This window comes from Hibiscus syriacus, unplaced genomic scaffold (assembly GCF_006381635.1).
Source record: "Hibiscus syriacus cultivar Baekdansim isolate YM2019G1 unplaced genomic scaffold, ASM638163v2 tig00112443_pilon, whole genome shotgun sequence".
NCBI classification, from domain to species: Eukaryota; Viridiplantae; Streptophyta; class Magnoliopsida; order Malvales; family Malvaceae; genus Hibiscus; species Hibiscus syriacus.
In genome coordinates, this window is record NW_024063332.1 from 46,714 (window position 1) to 66,867 (window position 20,154).

The 20,154-nt window shown below is 35.2% G+C and overlaps 2 protein-coding genes and 2 pseudogenes across 2 annotated transcripts; 2 read left to right on the top strand and 2 right to left on the bottom strand.

The window, feature by feature from the left end:
* Positions 1 to 498: 498 nt before the first annotated feature.
* LOC120179683 (inorganic pyrophosphatase 2-like) lies at positions 499 to 1,836 on the top strand. Its single transcript, XM_039185216.1, has 4 exons — positions 499 to 736; positions 820 to 941; positions 1,029 to 1,230; positions 1,311 to 1,836. Exons 1-4 carry the CDS (start codon positions 599 to 601, stop codon positions 1,674 to 1,676), a joined length of 828 nt encoding a protein of 275 aa, XP_039041147.1. The 5' UTR covers positions 499 to 598; the 3' UTR covers positions 1,677 to 1,836.
* A 1,742-nt stretch (positions 1,837 to 3,578) lies between these two features.
* LOC120179695 lies at positions 3,579 to 4,589 on the top strand. The gene is made up of 3 exons (XM_039185226.1): positions 3,579 to 3,806; positions 3,874 to 3,944; positions 4,133 to 4,589. Exons 1-3 carry the CDS (start codon positions 3,716 to 3,718, stop codon positions 4,493 to 4,495), a joined length of 525 nt encoding a protein of 174 aa, XP_039041157.1. The 5' UTR covers positions 3,579 to 3,715; the 3' UTR covers positions 4,496 to 4,589.
* A 10,095-nt stretch (positions 4,590 to 14,684) lies between these two features.
* LOC120179694 lies at positions 14,685 to 15,945 on the bottom strand (annotated as a pseudogene).
* A 2,402-nt stretch (positions 15,946 to 18,347) lies between these two features.
* On the bottom strand, positions 18,348 to 19,788 carry LOC120179626 (annotated as a pseudogene).
* Between the last annotated feature and the right edge of the window lie 366 nt (positions 19,789 to 20,154).

The window sequence follows — 20,154 nt, forward strand, 5'->3', positions numbered from 1 at the left end:
ATGAAGAATGATACATTTGGAACATATGAATAGTCGGTGACTATTTTATAATTTTTGATAGTCAAGGGACTCAACAAAGGAATACCTTATAATCAGGGAATCATTTTGTAACTTTCAATAGTTGAAACTCACTAAAATAATACCTTATAAATACGATAATTTAAGTACTAAAATTAAACATTTCTATTAGTGTTTGTATTATATGTAATTATAGATTTAATTTATATATTTTAGTTTAATTATTTGTAAAAGAATTAAAAGAATATAGATACTTTTCATTGTTATTTATACCTAGGAATATATATATATATATATATATATATATATATATATATATATATATATATATATAGAATAACACATGTAATTCCAACGTCTAATTGAAAACTCCACCACGTAATATGCCGTTGGCATAAACTAAAATAAAACAAAATCGAACTGTTTATCCATTTATTCTTCACATGCAAATACCCTGTTTTAATTTTCCCTCAATATAAAAACCCCTCCTCTGTTACGTGACTCTGTACCCAGAAAACATTTTGCATACTTCTTGAGCTTTCTTCCATATTTTCCGACCTTTTTTTTTATTCCGACAGAAATGGCCGGGATTGTTGTGATTTTCGATTTCGACAAAACCATCATCGATTGTGACAGTGATAACTGGGTTGTTGATGAGTTAGGTTTCACCGAGTTGTTCAACCAGCTTCTTCCTACCATGCCCTGGAATTTTCTCATGGTAAAACCATGAATAATCATAGTTTCAGACGACAAAGCTTCGATTTTTAGACATGTTCGTGTTTACGTGGTGTAAATTTGCAGGACAAGATGATGAAGGAGATTAATGCACGAGGGACAACCATTGATGACATTGTTGAGGTTCTGAAACGAACACCCATCCATCCCAGGATCGTCCCCGCCATTAAATCAGCTCATGCTTTAGGGTACTTTTTTGTCAACTACAAAACTCTAATTTGTAGATTTATAACAAGTTAGAATGATGAATGATCAAATTGTGATCAAATTCCCAGATGCGAACTCAGGGTTGTTAGTGATGCAAATATGTTCTTCATTGAGAAAATTCTGGAACACCTCGGATTGAGACAATGTTTCTCGGAGATCAACACGAACCCTAGCGTTGTCGATGAAGATGATAAGCTAAGGATCTTTCCTCACCATGATTTCACCAAAAGCTCCCATGGCTGCAGCCTCTGCCCTCCAAACATGTGCAAGGTATCGTATTTAAATGATTTTTTTTATATAGAAAACATAAATAAAACCCATGAATTTGACGTGATTTAATGGTGAAGCAGGGGATGGTGGTGGAGAGGATTCAAGCTTCTTTTGAAGGGAAGAAGAAGAACATTATATACCTTGGAGATGGCAGTGGGGATTACTGTCCTGCCTTAAAGCTTGGAGAGGCGGACTATATGATGCCAAGGAAGAATTTCCCGGTGTGGGATTTGATTTGCAGTAATCCTATGTTGATCAAAGCTGGTATCCATGAATGGAGCGATGGTGAAGAGCTGGAAAAGGTTTTGCTGCAAATAATCAACACGGTTGCTGTCGAAGGAGACGGTGACAAATCTTCGCAATTGATCTCCTCCGTCGATTGCAAGTTGCAGACAATATCAGCATCGACCACCGCCTTGCCGCAGGCCATGCCGGTTCCTCAATAGGGTCATGGTTACAATCATAGATGTTTCGTTTACACTCATGATTGTATCTTTAGTTATTGGACTATCATAAACCAATCGGACTTAGGGGATGTTTGTTTGACTCTTAATGAAACCATTCAACGCTGAATGCCGGTTCAATATTCAGCGCGTTTGTTTCGCACCTCTGAATGATTCAGTAAAACAGTGTTGAATGATTCAACACAGAAGTACATTCTGAATGATTCAGTCATTATCAAATAATGTCACATTCAGAGCTAGTTCATACAGAGACTCTGAATCATTCAGCATTTGAATCATTAGCGCTTAATCATTCTGAAATATACAAACATCCCCTTAATCTAATTGGGTGTGTAACTATCTTTTAAAATATATATGCACACTTCCCCAAGGCCCAAAGCCTCTGGCAGAAACTCTCCCCTGAACGGCAAACCATGGTCTCCTCTGCCATCAGCTTGAATCTTACATGAAAAATAAAACAAATAATACCATAAAGATTAAAAAATATAAAATTTATTTACATGTAAAATCCAAATTATTCATTCGACAAAGCTGGACGCCTAAGTGAGAGCGAAGATAGGAGGTTTGAAGACGCCGAAGATTGGGGTTAGGGTTGTTTGTGAAGGGAGTAAAGTTACTGCTCCCAAGGGGAAGAACTTCGAATGCAAAGTGTAAGGTTGATTTGAGGCTTAAGATCTGGAAATGGACTTTCTGATGACATATATAATGCAGAAGAAGAAGAAGAAGGTTTGATGATTATTTTATTTTATTTTATTTTTTTAATTATGTGCTATTTTTTTTAGGTGAGTACATGTTGTAAATTTGGTGATTGATTCGTAATAATATGATATATATAGAAAATAGTTTTATATATTTATATACTTTTTTATTTTGTTTTTAGTCCTTCATTGGGTTATTTGTATAGTTTTTTCCCTTAATTTAAAATTTTTTGATTTCATAAAATTATATATGTATATATATTTAATCAATTTAAGGTAAATATAAATTAATATCTATTTAAATATAATTGTAAATCACCATGTTCTAACATATTGAAGTATGGTGATTTTATTTAATGAAGTCGACATCACAATATTTATATGTTTTTATAAGAAAGTAAATGTAGGTTATAATTGAGGGTAAATTTATAAAATTGAAAAAATAATTATTAACAAAATATAAAATGTATTTAAATTTTATGAGAATTAAAAAATTTTAAGGACATATTGTCTCCGCTATCCCTTCCATCGTAGTATTTATTTAAAGATGATTCTCGATTATTTGACACTAAACACATATACTCTTAATACTCATAATATTTGAATTTAGGATATTAAATAATAATAACTATTTTACTATCAATATCGTTTGATTTGTACATAATTATAAATAATGTTCGAGCCTATTTGAAATTACTAATTCATAAATATTATAATAATAACGGCGATAACCAACACTTAACCTATCAAATAATAAATATTAATTTGTATAAAGTTTACTAATTTTTCACCATAAGAATATTTTTATTATGCTGATAAACTTCTTCATAATATTTTTTTTCTTCAAAACTAATACAAAATCGTAATATGTATTGAAATACTTTATCTCCAATGTTTTAATGGTGGTTATCATGTCATTATATGAAAACAAGTCCTCTAAATGTTTTTCTCCTCTTAATTAATCAATTGAAGATTAAGAAAAGGTATAGTTGGCATACTTTATAATTTTAAATGTATTAACGTGGTAAATATAATATAAAATTTGATAAAACGTAATAAATTTTATATAGATATAAATTATGAAAATAATTTTAGAATGTAAGTGTCGGTAGAGGAGTCTCAGCATGCTCACTTATCTGGTATTTTTCCTGTGCTTGATTCTATTGTCATGTATTCTAATTCCTCTCTTCCTCTTCTCGTCGAAGGCTTTCTGAGACTTACGATCATTGCAGAGTCAGGGGTCACAAGAAGGAGAATTGTTATCGCTTGATTGATTTCCCCCGGAATTTTAAGTTTAACCAGAAGCGTAAAGGTTCAATTGCTATGGTCACGCAATCCGATACGCCCTTAGCTTCGATCATTAATTCTGATTCAGTGGTTACACCTTCTGCTCCCATGGCTCCTTCACTCACAGGTGCAATATCAGCAAATTATTGATCTCTTGCATAAACAACCTCAATATTCGGTGGTTAATCTTGCAGGTATTATTTCTTCTTCTTGGATTCTGGATTCTGGGGCTACGGATCACATAACATCTTATTTCCAAGGCATGGTAAATCCTATTTCATGTCTTTTGACTCCAAGTTTTGTACGCCTACCAAATGGTTTCACAGTTCAAGTTACTTATGTTGGTTCTTACGCTCTTACACCTACTTGTTTGATTAAAAATGTACTATTTATACCTAATTTTCTCCATAACCTTCTCTCCATTTCCAAGCTTCTAAGTTTTGTTTGTTACAGGACCCCTTAAGTGGAATGATGAAGGGGACTGGTAGGGAGTGTGGAGGCTTATACTTGTTTCAGTCTGCTAAAAGTGTTTCTGGTACTCCTTCAGCTTCAACTTTCACTACTGTTATGTTAGATGACTTTGTTTGTCCTTTGAATTCTGATGTAGTTTCGTGTCATTCTTTTATGATTGATAGTAAATTTCGGCATGCTTGTTGGGGCATGCTACTATTAATAAATTGCACAAGTTGCCTTAATTTCTTGATGTTAAAATTCTTGCTGGTTGCTTTGATGATTGTTCGATTATTCCCTTGGCCAAACAGTCATGTATCCCTTTCCCTATTAGTGTTTCTAGTTCTGATAGGCATTTCCAATTAATTCATATTGACCTTTGGGGGCCGTATAAAATATCTACATATTCGGGTCAACTTTTTTCTTACTATAGTTGACGATTTTATAAGAATGGCCTGGGTTTATCTATTGAAATTAAAGTCCGACTCTATTGTGTCCCTTAAAACTTTTTTTGCTTTAGTCCATGATCAGTTTTCTGCCTCTGTTTCCATTATTTGTAGTGATAATGGCTCAGAAATTTTCAGTTCTTATTGGTCTAGTTTTTTTTTTTTTTTATACTCTTGGTATTGTTCATCAGAGTAATTGTGTTAATACCCGCAGCAAAACGGGGTGACTGAACGGAAACACCGCATCTTGCTTGAGGTAGCTCAGGCATTTCGTTTTCAATTAAATTTCTCTCTTAAAATTTTGGGTGATTGTGTTCTCACAACATGCTATATCATCAATAGGTTATCTTCATCTGTTCTGAATTGGAAAGCCCCTTTCGAACTCTTGTATATAAAAAAAAACTAATCTTTCTCATCTTTGCATCTTTGGATGCTTGTGTTATGCTTACACAAACCTCTTGTCGAGATAAATTTACCTCAAGGGCTGTACCATCTGTGTTTGTAGGGTATTCCTCCACTCAAAAGGGATATAAGTTATTCAATCTTACTACTCCTCGATTTTTTATCAGTCCGGATATTCGTTTTCATGAACATGAAGGAATTAAGCGTTATAAAGATCGCCTTGTGGTAAAGAGGTTCAGTCAACATGAAGGAATTGACTATACTGACACGTTTTCCCTGGTGGCCAAGCTTGTTACAGTCCGAACCATTTTGGCACTTGCGGCAAAGTTTGATTGGCCCCTTCATCAGCTGGATGTTCACAATGCATTCTTGCAAGGTGATTTGGATGAATATATATATATGGTGCTGCCTGAGGGGTTTTGCAGCCAGGGGAGGGTTTGGTATGTAGGCTGCATAAGCCTCTTTATGGCCTAAAATAGGCTTCAAGATAGTGGAACAAGAAGCCGACAGAGGCCTTTGTTGCTACTGGTTACAAACAAAGCAATTATGATCATTCTTTGTTTACCAAGAGGCAAGGGAGTAAGATGGTTGTAATGCTTGTTTATGTGGACGATCTATTAGTTACTGAGAATGATGCTGAGTCAATTTCTAATTTGAAGAAGATCTTGCATTAGAATTATCGGATGAAGGATTTAGGGGAATTAAAATACTTCCTTGGTTTGGATCTTTTGAGGTCTAAAGAAGGTATAGTACTCAATCAAGGAAAATATGCTCTAGAATTGATTGAGAAAACTGGTTTATGGGGAGCTAAGCCTGCTTTGACACCCTTAGAGCAAAATCTAAAGTTAACTGCTACTGAATTTGATAAATATGTACATCAACAGTTTGAGGATGAAGAAATGGAAGATAGAACTTACCGATGTTGATAGGTCGATTGATTTATTTGATACACACAAGGTCGGACATCATGTACTTAAAGCTTGATCCAGGACAAGGTATATTGATGAAAGCTTCAGGTGATTGACAACTGGAAGCATTCTGTGATTCAGATTGGGCAGCGTTCCTATGTCGAGGAGGTGTGTCACAGGTTTCTTTGTTTTGCTTGGAGGTTCATTGGTGTCATGGAAATTGAAAAAAAGAAAAAAGAAAAAAAAGCACTATAGCACGATCATCAGCAGAGGCTGAATACCGTAGTATAGCAATAGCCACTGCTGAATTAACTTGGTTAGATGGGCTGTTGACAGAACTTGAAGTTTTGAAAAGGGAGCCAAATCAAGATTTATTACGACAGTAGAGCTGCGTTGCAAATTGCAGCTAATCCAGTCTTCCATGAAAGAACTAAGCATATTGAGGTGGACCGTCACTTTATAAGGGAGAAGATTCAAAAAGGGTTGATTCAAACAAATCGTATCTCAACTTTAGAACCAGCAAACATTCTAACCGAAGCTCTTGGAGTTCAACAGCACAATTATTTGTTGTCCAAGTTGGGGATTAAAACTGTTTTTAAACCTCCAACTTGATGGGGAGTGTAGAAGTTAATTGAATTTGTTGATTGACAGGGATTGTTAGTTAGTTAGTTGAGTTGTGATTCGGTTACTAGTGTATTTTTTTACTACATTTATGTATAAATTAAACTTTAAGCCGTGAAATGATATACGATAGGCATTATTCCATTTGTTGTGCAAACTCCGTGTTGATCAAAACCCAAGTGATCGTGTTCCTCGCTGTTGCTCTATTGTTTGTCCTTCGTCGTTCCATCGTGGGATTAGGATTTTAAAAGATTAGGGATTTTAGTATTTTTTTTATAAAAATAATATTTTTATTATTAAAAATTGAAAAATATAACGGCATGAACCTAAAAGTGTAACGGAAAAAACGTAAGACACATATTTTTAGCGAAAATTATTTGGACACAAACGTGTATTTCGAGGCATAGTTTAGACATTTATTTTTGTATTATGCCTAATTACAACTTAACTTATTTTCTATATTAGTATATTAATTGTGATGTTAGAATCCATGTGTTTTTTCTCTTTATTATTAACTTTGTTTTCATTTGTTGTGCTGAATTTTTGGTACGCTAATTTGGTCGTTCCGATACGCGTTCCATATCGAACTGAAACGCGGACGAATCTTGAATTAGAACGAATGAATTCAAACGAGATCCGCAGGGGTGCGGACGAATTGGGTAACACTGTGTTGGATCTCTATAATTGCTTAAAAAATTGATTTTTTGGCCTTTTGCAAGTTATGAAAGCAGTATGCTTCTTGAAAACAGTAGTAAAATATTAATATTACAGTTAATGCCAGGCTATGTAGTCCTTTATCATGTAATGAAAAAAATTAAAATAATCTAGATAGAAAATTAATTTCGTTATTGTTTGTACATATATAGCTTCAATCAATCACGAAAAGATTCCCAAGAGATTGCTTATTTAACGATTTGATCTTTAGTTCTATTGAAATAAAAATGTTGATTTCTTGGCCTGCTTCTTGTCAGATAGTTGAAACCTTGTTTGTCTATATCCTTGTAAACATCTGGCAGCAATTTGGCTACTCTTTGACGCAGGCAGTTTGGACAAACTCAAAACACTACAAGTGACAACATATTTGATAGTTTTTCGCCATCAGGTTTGAGGGCTCATCATATTCCAGCAATTCACCTGCAGATATAATAATAATCAATCAATATTTGAATTTTCTGATTGGTTGCAATGTAAGAATACCGAAACGCTTGCAGACGTCAGGATTCGAATTGAAAGGATCATTTGATTGACATTAGAAGTAGGAAGCAATTCTCACCTTCATAACCTCGCTACTTACCCGTACGTTGGAGCCGCGTAGAAAATGTTATAGCGTATACAAAGATTCCATAATACGCAATCTCCTCACCATTATTATAGTGTATACAAAGATTTTATGAGATCCCAAAGTCTGGTAGAGATTATATAATAATGACGAAGGAATCGTATATCATGAACGAGGCAATTTTTAGAGGAAAAAAATTATGCTAATCATCCTGTTGTGAAATTCGGGTTAATTTCCACCAATAACAGATTCACCTTGAAAACTATTATCTAGGTGACTAGTGTAAAAACGATTGTACTAAAAATCACCCCAAGGTAGATTCCCAGGAAAGAGGAAGGGTCACAATGGTCCCTCTTAAAACCCACTTTCCTTAGACAGAACTACCAAGACAAGTAATTTTAATAGATCAATAATTGACAACAACTATACCCGACAATAGCTATTAAATAGACATAAAAGACAACACCAAAATATTTCACTAATAGAGGAAATATTACAAAGAGAGAAAGAATACAAATAGCCTTTAAAATAGAAGAAGGCTTATATTTGTGGGATAATTAACTAAGGAGGAGGAGGGCTTTATTTATAACAAAAGAATTTCCCCTCCTCCTTATACACAACCAATGTGGGACTTTTGCCAAAAACAACAAATCTCCACCTTGGCAAATTCCACACACATCTCTAAAAAAACAATCTTTTAATTTGTAACAATATTGACCAAATCTAAACAATGTTTAAACTTGACCGCAGTTACCACTTTTGTCAACATATCAGCAGGATTCTCAGTGGTCCGAATCTTCTGGATTATGACTCCACATTCTTCTAGAATCTCTCGTACAAAGTGATATCGAACATCGATGTGCTTCGTCCTTGCATGGTAAACCTGGTTCTTTGCTAAATGAATAGCACTCTGACTGTCACAGTGCACTTTGATGTGCTTTTGTTCCATTTCCAATTCACCAAGCAACCCTTGAAGCCAAATTGCCTCCTTCACAGCCTCTGTAACTGCCATATACTCTGCCTCTGTAGTAGACAAAGCCACTGTTGACTGTAAGGTGGACTTCCAACTGACTGGTGCCTTTGCAAATGTAAACACATAACCAGTAGTTGATCGACGCTTGTCCAAATCACCTGCATAATCTGAATCACAATACCCAACTACACACTGACCATCTTGTTTGTCCTGCTGAAAGACCAAACCAACATCTACGGTGTTCAGAATATACCGCAGAATCCATTTCACAGCTTGCCAATGCTCCTTTCCAGGATCATGCATATACCTGCTCACAACCCTAATTGCCTGTGAAATATCGGGTCTCGTACACACCATTGCATACATCAAGCTACCAACAACACTTGCATACGGAACCTTTGACATGTATTCCCGTTCTGCATCATCCTTAGGTGACATGGATGCACCGAGCTTGAAATGAGGAGCAAGAGGTGTACTAACTGGTTTTGACATCTCATTTATGCCAAAACGTTTTAGTACCTTCCTCAGATATTCTTTCTGAGACAAACAAAACCTCCCCAATTTCTTATCCCTTGATATCTCCATGCCTAGAATCTTCTTCGCTTCACCAAGATCCTTCATCTCAAACTCCCTGTTCAATTGAGTCTTTAGTTTCGCAATTTCTGTCTGACTCCTAGAAGCTATCAGCATATCATCAACATAAAGAAGAAGATATATATAGGATCCGTCTTCTAGCTCGCGTAAATACACACAATGATCATATTTGCTTCTTGTGTACTTCTGCCCTATCATAAACTTGTCAAATCGCTTGTACCACTGCCTTGGAGATTGCTTCAATCCGTACAACGATTTTTCTAATTTGCACACCATCTCTTCTTTTTCAGCAACTTTGAATCCATCTGGCTGAGTCATGTAGATTTCCTCATCCAAGTCTCCATGTAAAAATGCAGTTTTTACATCTATCTGAACTAGTTCCAAATCCAACTGCGCTACCAAAGCCAACAAAATTCTGATGGAGGAATGTTTTACAACTGGAGAAAATACTTCATTATAATCAACTCCCTCCGTTTGAGCGTAGCCTTTAGCCACCAATCTTGCTTTGTAGCGGATGTTATTCTTGTCAGGAAATCCATCTTTCTTTGCATATACCCACTTGCACCCAATTACCTTCTTTCCCTTCGGAAGACTAGCTAGTTTCCACGTCTGATTCTTTTGAAGGGATTGCATTTCTTCATTCATGGCACTCCTCCACTTTTTATGTTCTGAACTTTGAACTGCTTCATTAAAAGTGGCAGGAACGTCATCAATTGCAATTGGTGATGCAAAAGAGACCATATCAGCATAACGAGCAGGTTGTCTAATGGTCCTCTTTCCCTTTCTGAGTGCAATTGATTCATGTTGCTGTGGAGGTTCTTGGGTCTGAACCTCTTCTTCATCTGACTCTTCTTCTACCATAGGAGAGTCAACATCATTTTCTTTACTGGTTGGGACAAATTTGCTTCCTTCAAACTCCACCTTTTTGGGAGTTCCATCTGTCTGCTCCAATTTTTCTGAAGTCACCTTTCTCAACATGGTAGATTCATCAAAGGTAACATCCTTACTGAAGATTATTTTCTTTGTTTCTGGACACCAAAGATGATAGCCTTTCACACCAGAGGTGATCCCCATAAAAATCGCCTTCTTTGCTCTTGGATCCAGCTTTGACTCCTTAACATGGTAGTATGCAGTGGAACCAAACACACATGTAAGGAATCATAATCTGTAGCATGTACTCCAAACCATTTCTCTAATGGTGTTTTACCACCAATAGCAGTCGATGGTAAGCGGTTGACAAGGTGACAAGCATAGACCAAAGCCTCAGCCCAAAATTCTTTGCCTAACCCAGCATTAGACAACATACACCGAACCTTCTCCACTAATGTCCGGTTCATACGCTCTGCCACTGCATTCTGTTGTGGTGTACCTCTGACAGTGAAGTGCCTAACAATACCTTCCTCTTCACAGGCTTTCAGAAATGGATCATTTTTGTACTCTCCACTATTGTCTGTACGGAGACGTTTGATTTTTTTTGCCTGTTTGAGTCTCCATCATCTTTTTCCATTTAAGGAAAAATCCTAGCACCTCATCCTTTGTCTTCATTGGATACACCCAAACTCTCCGGGAAAAATCATCAACAAAGGTGACATAATAGTGTGTTCCTCCCAATGAAGTTGTCTTGGAAGGCCCCCATACATCTGAATGAACATAATCCAAAATACCTTTAGTATCATGGATTGCTGTTCCAAATTTCACCCTCGTCTTCTTCCCTTTGATGCAATGCTCACAAAAAGCTAATTTGCAAGCCCGAGTACCCTTCAATAATCCTTGATCTATCAGTAATTTCAAGGATTTTTCACCAACATGCCCCAAGCGCATATGCCATAACCTGGTTGCTTCTGACTCATGTTCATCAGTAGAAGCTGCCACTGCTGCTGTCCCAACAATTGTACTACCCAGAAAGTAATACACATTGTTTATTTTTCGGATTCCCTTCATTATCACCAGTGCACCAGAGATAATCCTCATAATCCCATCTTTTGCCCTCACTTCTAAACCTTTTGACTCTAAGGTTCCCACAGAGATGAGATTTCTCATTAAATCTGGTACATAATGGACACCTGTTAAGGTTCTGATTGATCAATCCTGATTCCTCAAGCGAATTGAACCAATCCCAAGTGTGTCAAGAGGGGAATTATTTGCTGTGTAGACAATTCCACCTTTTAGTTCTTTAAAATCAAAGAACCATTCTCTATTGGGGGTCATATGGTGGCTACAAACTGAATCTAACAGCCATGAACTGGAACAGCTGGTTGATGGCGTAGCAGCGAATGCGAAATCTGAATCTCCATCATCATACTCGACCACATTTGATTCTGAGACAGCCTTCCCCCTTTCAGGTTTGCCTTTATTCTTTAGCCTGGGACATTCTTTCTTCCAGTGCCCTTTTTCTCGACAAAAGGAACATTCATCTTTGCTCAATCTGGACTTTGACTTCGATTTCCCTCTGCTTCCTTTATTCTGACTCTTGGAACGGCCTCTAACAACAAGAGCTTCTGCTTTGACACTTGTGTTTTCTTGTTTGTCTTTCTTTCTCAATTCATAACTATACAAGGCAGCATTTACTTCACTGAGAGACACATCAACCTTCCCATGAAGTAGAGTAGTTTCAAGATACTCAAACTCATCAGGAAGTGATCCCATCAACATCAGAGCCAGATCTTCGTCTTCAAAAGTCACGTCCATATTCATCAGATCAGTCACCAGCTGATTAAAGCTAGTAATGTGATCATTCATAGTGGTACCTGGTACATAGTTGAAGCGGAACAGTCTCTTTTTCATGTAGAGTTTGTTCTGACCGCTTTTCTTCAAAAATTTCTCCTCCAGTGCCTTCCACAATTTACTTGCAGACGTTTCCTTAGAAAATGCATACTTCTGTTCTCTAGAAAGACACGATCGAATAGTACCACATGCCATTCTATTGATCCTCTTCCATTCTTTCTCCTCAACATCATCTGGTTTCTCTCCTTCAATAGCAATGTCTAGACCCTGCTGAAATAGGGCATCTAGAACCTCGCTTTGCCACATGCAGAAATGACTGGTGCCATCAAAAATCTCCACTGCAAATCTAACATTTGTCACAGCATTTCTTGCCAAAATTGAAGATGAAGAAGCGTCTGCCATTTCTGCTACAAATTCTATTTAATAGCTGCCAATGCAGAATGTCAATTATCCCAAGGAAATTTTTCTGATGTGGAAGATCAGCCTAAGCCGCAACCACAGAGCATACTAAAATAAACCAAGAGCTCTGATACCAATTGTTGTGAAATTCGGGTTAATTTCCACCAATAACAGATTCACCTTGAAAACTATTATCTAGGTGACTAGTGTGAAAACGATTGTACTAAAAATCACCCCAAGGTATATTCCCAGGAAAGAGGAGGGGTCACAATGGTCCCTCTTAAAACCCACTTTCCTTAGACAGAACTACCAAGACAAGTAATTTTAATAGGACAATAATTGACAACAACTATACCCGACAATAGCTATTAAATAGACATAAAAGACAACACCAAAATATTTCACTAATAGAGGAAATATTACAAAGAGAGAAAGAATACAAATAGCCTTTAAAATAGAAGAAGGCTTATATTTGTGGGATAATTAACTAAGGAGGATGAGGGCTTTATTTATAACAAAAGAATTTCCCCTCCTCCTTATACACAACCAATGTGGGACTTTTGCCAAAAACCAACACATCCACCATATCAATATATCAAATGTCTTGAAAATTTTCACTGTAAATTTTCATGTCGTATGATATCTTTATACACTGTAACAATAGTGAGAAAATTATATATCATAAAATCTTTATAGATATATATTGTAATATTTTCTATCCAACTCAAACGTTCAAATAAATAGATACATTATAAATTTATATCCATATAATCTTTGATGTAGTCAGAATTTAAATTGAATATACAGAGTTCAAATACATTGTCAGGACTATATTGCAATCAATTCAACCATAGAGAATTCAAAAAGCATAAACAAAATATGAAGAATTAAGGAAGAAATTATCATCTTTCCACTTGAATTATCAATACCAATTTAGGTATTGAAATTTTAGGGCAACCTATATATGCATGGTATCTATACATTTTTGCTCATTTTGATTACTTCCTAATATGTTCAATTTATATTTAAATGGAATGCAACCTTCATGAACATGTTATATGCATGAAATATGATATTGAAACACATCTGATCATCAAAAATTATATTTAACAACGAATCAAGCATGTCATGTAGATTGTATGCAATTTATGTCATACTAGCATACTAATTATGCCTACAATGCACCAATTGCCGTAAATGCAACCAAACGTACTTAGAGAGTAACCAAAGCATAATGGGCATATCATATTTGAAGAGATTGGCATGTCAAGACATTCAGCACACCAAAATCATCAAGTAATTTGAATCACATGTAACATACCAAACTTCATGATACATATTCATATTATATTTAGGATCACTTAAATATGTCATTCATGATCATCACATATACAGATATTTATTATACCATACATAATACACCAAATCCATGGGTAATAACCATCAAATCAAAACATTACCTTGGTTATATACATAGCATTTTCTATTTCTATGTACATGCTACTAGACTAGGAAAAGAAGCTCGTATATTTTCAAATGGATGCGTTGTGACTTGCTTGTTCGACGATATAAAACATTTTATATGAGCCCCATGAATAAAATTACAACAAGTCATATGCTATTAATTTAGTCGATCAAATTTATAATACGATTAACATATGATCTCATGTTCGATTCCAGACAACTCCTTCCCTTTCCCCTTATTTCCAGTTTGAAGCATAAACATTAATCGTTACAAAAGAAATGTTGTTAAAGAGTAGAATGAAAGAAAAAAAATGTGCCAATTTCAAGCATAAGAAAAATCATGCTAACTTTGTCTAGAAAGAAACGTGTACGTTATGTATTGACACGTGTTAATACAAATACGAACGCCCATATATATTGTTGTATAACATGAATTCTGAAGCAGGTTTGAATAATCTATTCACACATAAATTATGACAAAATGAATCGGCAGGGTTTGTGGCAAGGCCTGAGGAGAGAACGGAACTTGTCTTAAGGACACTGTCCATACATGCATAGGCCATCTTTAATGAAATTCACAAACAATGGTTAAAAAATGGCATCAGCCATTTTTTCTAAATGAAATGAACCTTGTTGAAAACCCCTTCATATCTGAGTTTAAGCCAAAGCTCGTTTCCGAACAACGGAAGAAGGAAAAAAGAGTGCACAAATAGTTAATTAATACAAAAAACAATACATCATTTGTTCAATGAGGAACATAAAGGGTGTTGGTAAAGGCCTCATAGGCAGCAGCTCTTGGAATTGTCTGTAGCTTGCAGTCTGAATACAGTTGAGCAGTATTGTCATTCCTGTTGTCTCTGTCAATGGAAATCTTGCTGATAAGGTTGAGTAAAAGACACTCAAACTCCATTCCATTGCTCCATTCACAAATTTCAGCCTGTATGAACTTCCTGTTTCTGCATATCAAATCCCAAACTGGGAAATCTTTCCTCGGCAACATGTAGTCTCCATCTCCAAGCTTCAAACTCGGACAGAAATCTCCAAGCCCATCACCCATGTAGATTATTGTTTTCTTCTCTTCCATGGCGGACAAATCAGCTTGGATCCTTTCAATCACAATACCCTATAATATTCAAATGAAATATGATAAGCTCCACGTACTTAACAGCTAATTATGCTTTTGTATTGGATTACACGTAAAATATCCCAGAAATTAAGTGATTTTTCAACATCCACGACAGGATATTACAAAAGCTATTTAAATAATGCATTTGATTATATGAATGTCAGAGACGTGTAAGAGAACATGTTGAGAACATTTATTTATTGAAGAAAGTTTAGAGGTAAATGGGTACCTTGCACATGTTTGGAGGACAGGGATGATGACATCCATGGGGATGTTTGTTGAAATCATGGAGAGGGAAAATCCTTAACCTGCCTTCTTCATCCACGAAACTGGGGTTCGTATTGATCTCTGAGAAGCATTCTTTCAAGCCATGATGCTCTAAAATTGTCTCGATGAAAAACATCGCTGACGATCTTCAAATCACATCTGAAAATAATGCCATATTGCACATCAAAACGTTGAATATTTTAATAATGAGAAAACAAGAGCGTATGATACCAAGCGAGAAATATAACATACCCTAATCCATGAGCAGATTTAATGGCTTGGATGATTCGAGGATGAATAGGAGTTCGTTTCAAAACGGCTTCAATGTCATGTATCGTGATTCCTTGCGAATGAAGTTCTTTCATCATTGTATCCTGAAACATATATATTTCAGCAGCAATGATTAAAAAACCTTAATTCTTGCACATGGAAAAGAAGAAGAAGACGAAACAAAAGAAAGAGGGATTACCATGAGAGAGTTCCAAGGCATGGTGGGGAGGAGTTGATTGAACAAATCAGTAACCCCTAGTTCGTCGACCACCCAGTTATCTCTATCGCAATCGATTATCGTCTTATCGAAATCCATAATCACAACTATATTTGAAGCCGCCATTGATGAATCTAAAGAAAAGCTTTTCACAGGGACGAATCAGACGATGAAACACGGAGGAAATATATATTAGTCGAGAGAGAAGGAAGGCGGTTTGACTGAGGTTTGCAACTTTAAGCTATGTGATTTGGCTTGAGATTTAAGGAAGAGCTATTTATAGGTGATAATGACCTAATAATGAAATGAACGGCTCTGATTTTTTATGAAAATATTTAACCATTGTTTGTGACCGAGGTTTCTTGGTTCCCACGAAAGTCGACCGTGGTTGTTTTTCTTATTTCTCTGAGAGAATCCATAATCATACTTTATTAGGTTTACATATTATTTTTTTATTAATATGTTTACATATTAAAAGACAGGGAAAAATGAAATTTACGAAAGGAATCCTTGCCCTTGTTTAATTTGCATTGGTTTTTATCATTTTTCTTGTAAAAGTTAATTTACGAAAATTATGTTATTACAAAGATATATTATAATTAATTATTTTTCTCATAATTTAGTCAACCAGAAACTGTTAAATTTATTTTAATTTTATTTTTATTAAATTTAATTGTTTTTATTACACCGATATTATTACAAAATAATATATATTCGAAAGACTCATAATTATTTAACAATTAATATTCACATACATAAGTGCAGACATCGTGTCTAAACCTAAGACCTCAAATAATAACAAACATCCCTTCAATAATTAAAACCGTTGGTTTATACTATCAGATTTAACTATTCAAAAAAATATGTCCTAAATATTATAAGAAAAAGTTTCAGGATTTTTAATATTTTAATTAATGTTTAGGACTTTAGAATAATAACTATTTTTTATATATTTTAATTTAAATACCAGTTTCACTTTGTATTATTTTTTTTCATCTTATCCCAATATAAATAATCATAGGAGAAGTTATAATTTCCACTTGAAGGGTCAATACTTTACTAGCTAGTATGATACCGTTCCTAGGGTATTTAATGGGTTAAGCAATTCATTAGCAGTTCGAACATGATTTGGTCAAAAGTTAGTAAAAGTTTGACTCGAATTGACTTGATTAGAATTCGAACTGGACTCGAGACCTTAATAAGTTGAGTTGAGCAAAGTTTTACTCGACTCGATAAGTACGCGAGCAATTCGTTAATTTTTTTTATAACTTTTTAATAGTTATCTTAAAAAATTATTTCATTAAATAATTACTAATTTACAAATAAATAATAAAAATGATCAATTACTAATCTACTAATTTTCTAAAAAATAATTTAAAATATCAAATTATTAATTAATAATTATTATTTTACTACACTAAAAAATCAAACTTATTATTATTTTAATGTATTTATAGATTGTTATTTTGGTGTTTAGATTTTGAATTTGTTTCATACACTCTTTTGATAATTTTTTAGTTAAATTTATTGATTTATGTTTATACTAAGTTCTATATAGTATTAGTAGATTTTACTTGTAGTTAAAAAATAAATAAAAATTTCGGTGAGCTTAACAAGCGACAAGACGAGCAACGAGCTAAACAATCAACGAGTCGAGCAACAATTTTCTTAACGAGCACGAGTCGAGCAAAATTTTAACGAGTTTAACGAGCAACGAGTCGAGTCAAACAATAAATTTTTTTTATCAAGCACGAGTCGAGCACTACCCAACTCACGATCGACTCACTCGATAAGCACCTCTGCATCCCAAAGTATGATATGAAATTGAGTTTCAAAGTTTTCAAAAAAAAAAATAAAAAAATAGATATCAATACAACAGTACGAGTATCAATACTAATTCTAAGTTTTGATATTTCAGGGCAACTTATATATGGAAATATTATACATATTTGCTCATTTTGATTACTTCCTAATATGTCCAATTTATATCTAAATGGAATGCAATCTTCACGATCATGTTATACGCATGAAATATGATATTGAAACACATGAACAAAATGGATGTGTTGTTACTTACGCAAGAGTTTCCTTATGCTTGAAATCGGTACATGTTTTTCTCCCCTTTCATTCCAGTCTTTCATATGCTGCTGCAGGGATTATAGAAATGATGGGAATAAATAATATCAGAAAGCAAGCAGCAGCATACAGTTTGATAGATTCCTCTCACAAATTTAATTCACAACTCTTCATACACACAGAATGCAGGACTTTATACTTATTTTTTTCTGCATTGTAGCATGTTGCTAGGTTATGTTCTTGATGCACTTACATTTGATAATAACACTACATGTTTGATCTTATTTTCAAGCCAGTATTCGTTCATATCACTGATAATTGCCGAAGTTTTTAGATGAATCTCTCCTGCAACTTGACCAGTATTCAGCTACCAGCTTCGAAAAGGAAGAGTTAGTCGCCATCAGGTTCGAGGGCTCATCGTATTCCAGCAATTTACCAGCAGATATTAATAATCAATCACTATTTGGATTCATTTGATTGGTTTTAGAAGCCAGGATTCGAATTCCGATGTTGCAGCAATTTGATTTACTGACCATGACCATGTCACTGTCTAGAACAGTTGGAACTCTATGAGCCACTGTTATCACCGTGCAATTCGAGAGCTCTTCTCTGATAATTCCTTGCAAAATAGAATCAGTCGCAGAGTCTATCGACGCCGTGGCTTCACCGAGCACCAGGATTCGGTTTCGTTTCAAGAGAACTCTTCCGAGGCAAAAGTGTTGCCGCTGCCCCAAACTCCAGTTCTCACCTTCACCACTCACTGTCAATCCAACAACAAGAAGGGCATAACAATCGTTTTCAGTCATGGTGAAAAAGTAATCTACCAAAGGCATTAAGTAAATAGTTGCTAAATTTCAACTCACGAGATGAATCCAGCTTGTTTGGCAGACCACTGATTGTTGTTTTAAGTTGACACTTCTCCAAAGCCTGCCACAAAAATATCAGCGTAAATTCGAAAAGTCCATTGTTGGGAAACATTTTGATGTTAATAATCATAACGTTTGTTCACCTTCCATATTTCATCATCTGAATAGAGGCCTAAAGGGTTAAGTTAGTTCGAATGCTGCCTCGAAATAGAGTTGGCTCTTGAGGAATGATGCTAAGCTTCATTCTTAAATCCTTCAGTCCCATAGAGCATATATCAAGTTCATCTATAAGAACTTTCCCACTTGCAGGATCTACTATCCGGATCAAGGCACTTATGAGCATAGTTTTTCCACTTCCGGTCCGTCCAACGACTCCTACTCTCGTCCCTTCTTTGAAAATGCAAGAGATTCCTTTGAGAACTAAGGGAGCATTCAGACGATATCTTATCTAAATAAAGCATCCAAACAAATATGAATTAGTTGTATGAAACCATACAAGAAATGGATTTGGTTCAAAGAATATGCACCCTTCAAACCATTTTCTGGTTTAGATTCCTTAATTTACCTCAAGTTCTTGCAATTCAACTCTACCCGTAGAGGGCCAAGAAGATGGTGGTCTGTTATCTTCAATAGTTTCTGGAGGTTCCTCAGGTATGTATATGAACTGTTTTATCCTTTCAACCGAAATCAAGTAGTTCGATAAGCTGCAGTACCAACGAGATGCGAAAATTTGTGTGCCGGTCAGCGATAAAGCATAAGAGAGAGATAGTCCAACAAGTCCTGCAGGTTGAAATTTTCGATATTAATGGCTTTGAACATTAACTACTTGCCATAAAGATTGTTCAATACAAATTATATTACCTGGTGTGACTCGGTTTTTCGGAAACAGCAGAAGTAAAAATGCAGCAGTGAATAGAGTAAGGTTTTGAAGTGTTTCGATCCTTAGAATTAGCCATTCCATGTCTGCATTAGAAAGAAAGAAAAGTGTGGCATCTTTGTCAACAAGCTTCGGGTAATTTTTAAAGAACCTATCTGCCGAGTTAAAAGCGCTTATGGTGACCACTCCGAGCGATGTCTCGGCTGCATAATTCATAACGGGAACTTTCGTTGTTCCATTAATTCTTATGAATTCCCTTGCAGAGGACATATAATACCCCTGCAGTTTGATGAACAAAGATATTATCCCGAACGGTATGTCAAAATCAAGAATACTCATTGTCGTAACCGGTTTTCGCCCGGGCACGAAATTTTTACTCGGCGGGAAAAGTGATGTAAATAAATGATTTTTAAAATGTTTTGGGAGACGCCATCGGCTTTTTGGGTCAGGTAGGTCGAATACCTAAAAATTATCTTTCAAAAGAGGTTTTAAGAAAACATCAGTTAAAAGATAAAC

Coding starts and splice junctions, on each gene's coding strand:
- LOC120179683 (XM_039185216.1), top strand. CDS start 599: ATGGCCGGGATTGTTGTGATTTTCGATTTCGACAAAACCATCATCGAT. Junction 942..1,028: donor AAATCAGCTCATGCTTTAGG/GTACTTTTTTGT, acceptor TCAAATTCCCAG/ATGCGAACTCAGGGTTGTTA. Junction 1,231..1,310: donor GCCCTCCAAACATGTGCAAG/GTATCGTATTTA, acceptor ATGGTGAAGCAG/GGGATGGTGGTGGAGAGGAT.
- LOC120179695 (XM_039185226.1), top strand. CDS start 3,716: ATGGTCACGCAATCCGATACGCCCTTAGCTTCGATCATTAATTCTGAT. Junction 3,807..3,873: donor CATGGCTCCTTCACTCACAG/GTGCAATATCAG, acceptor TTAATCTTGCAG/GTATTATTTCTTCTTCTTGG. Junction 3,945..4,132: donor CATCTTATTTCCAAGGCATG/GTAAATCCTATT, acceptor TGTTTGTTACAG/GACCCCTTAAGTGGAATGAT.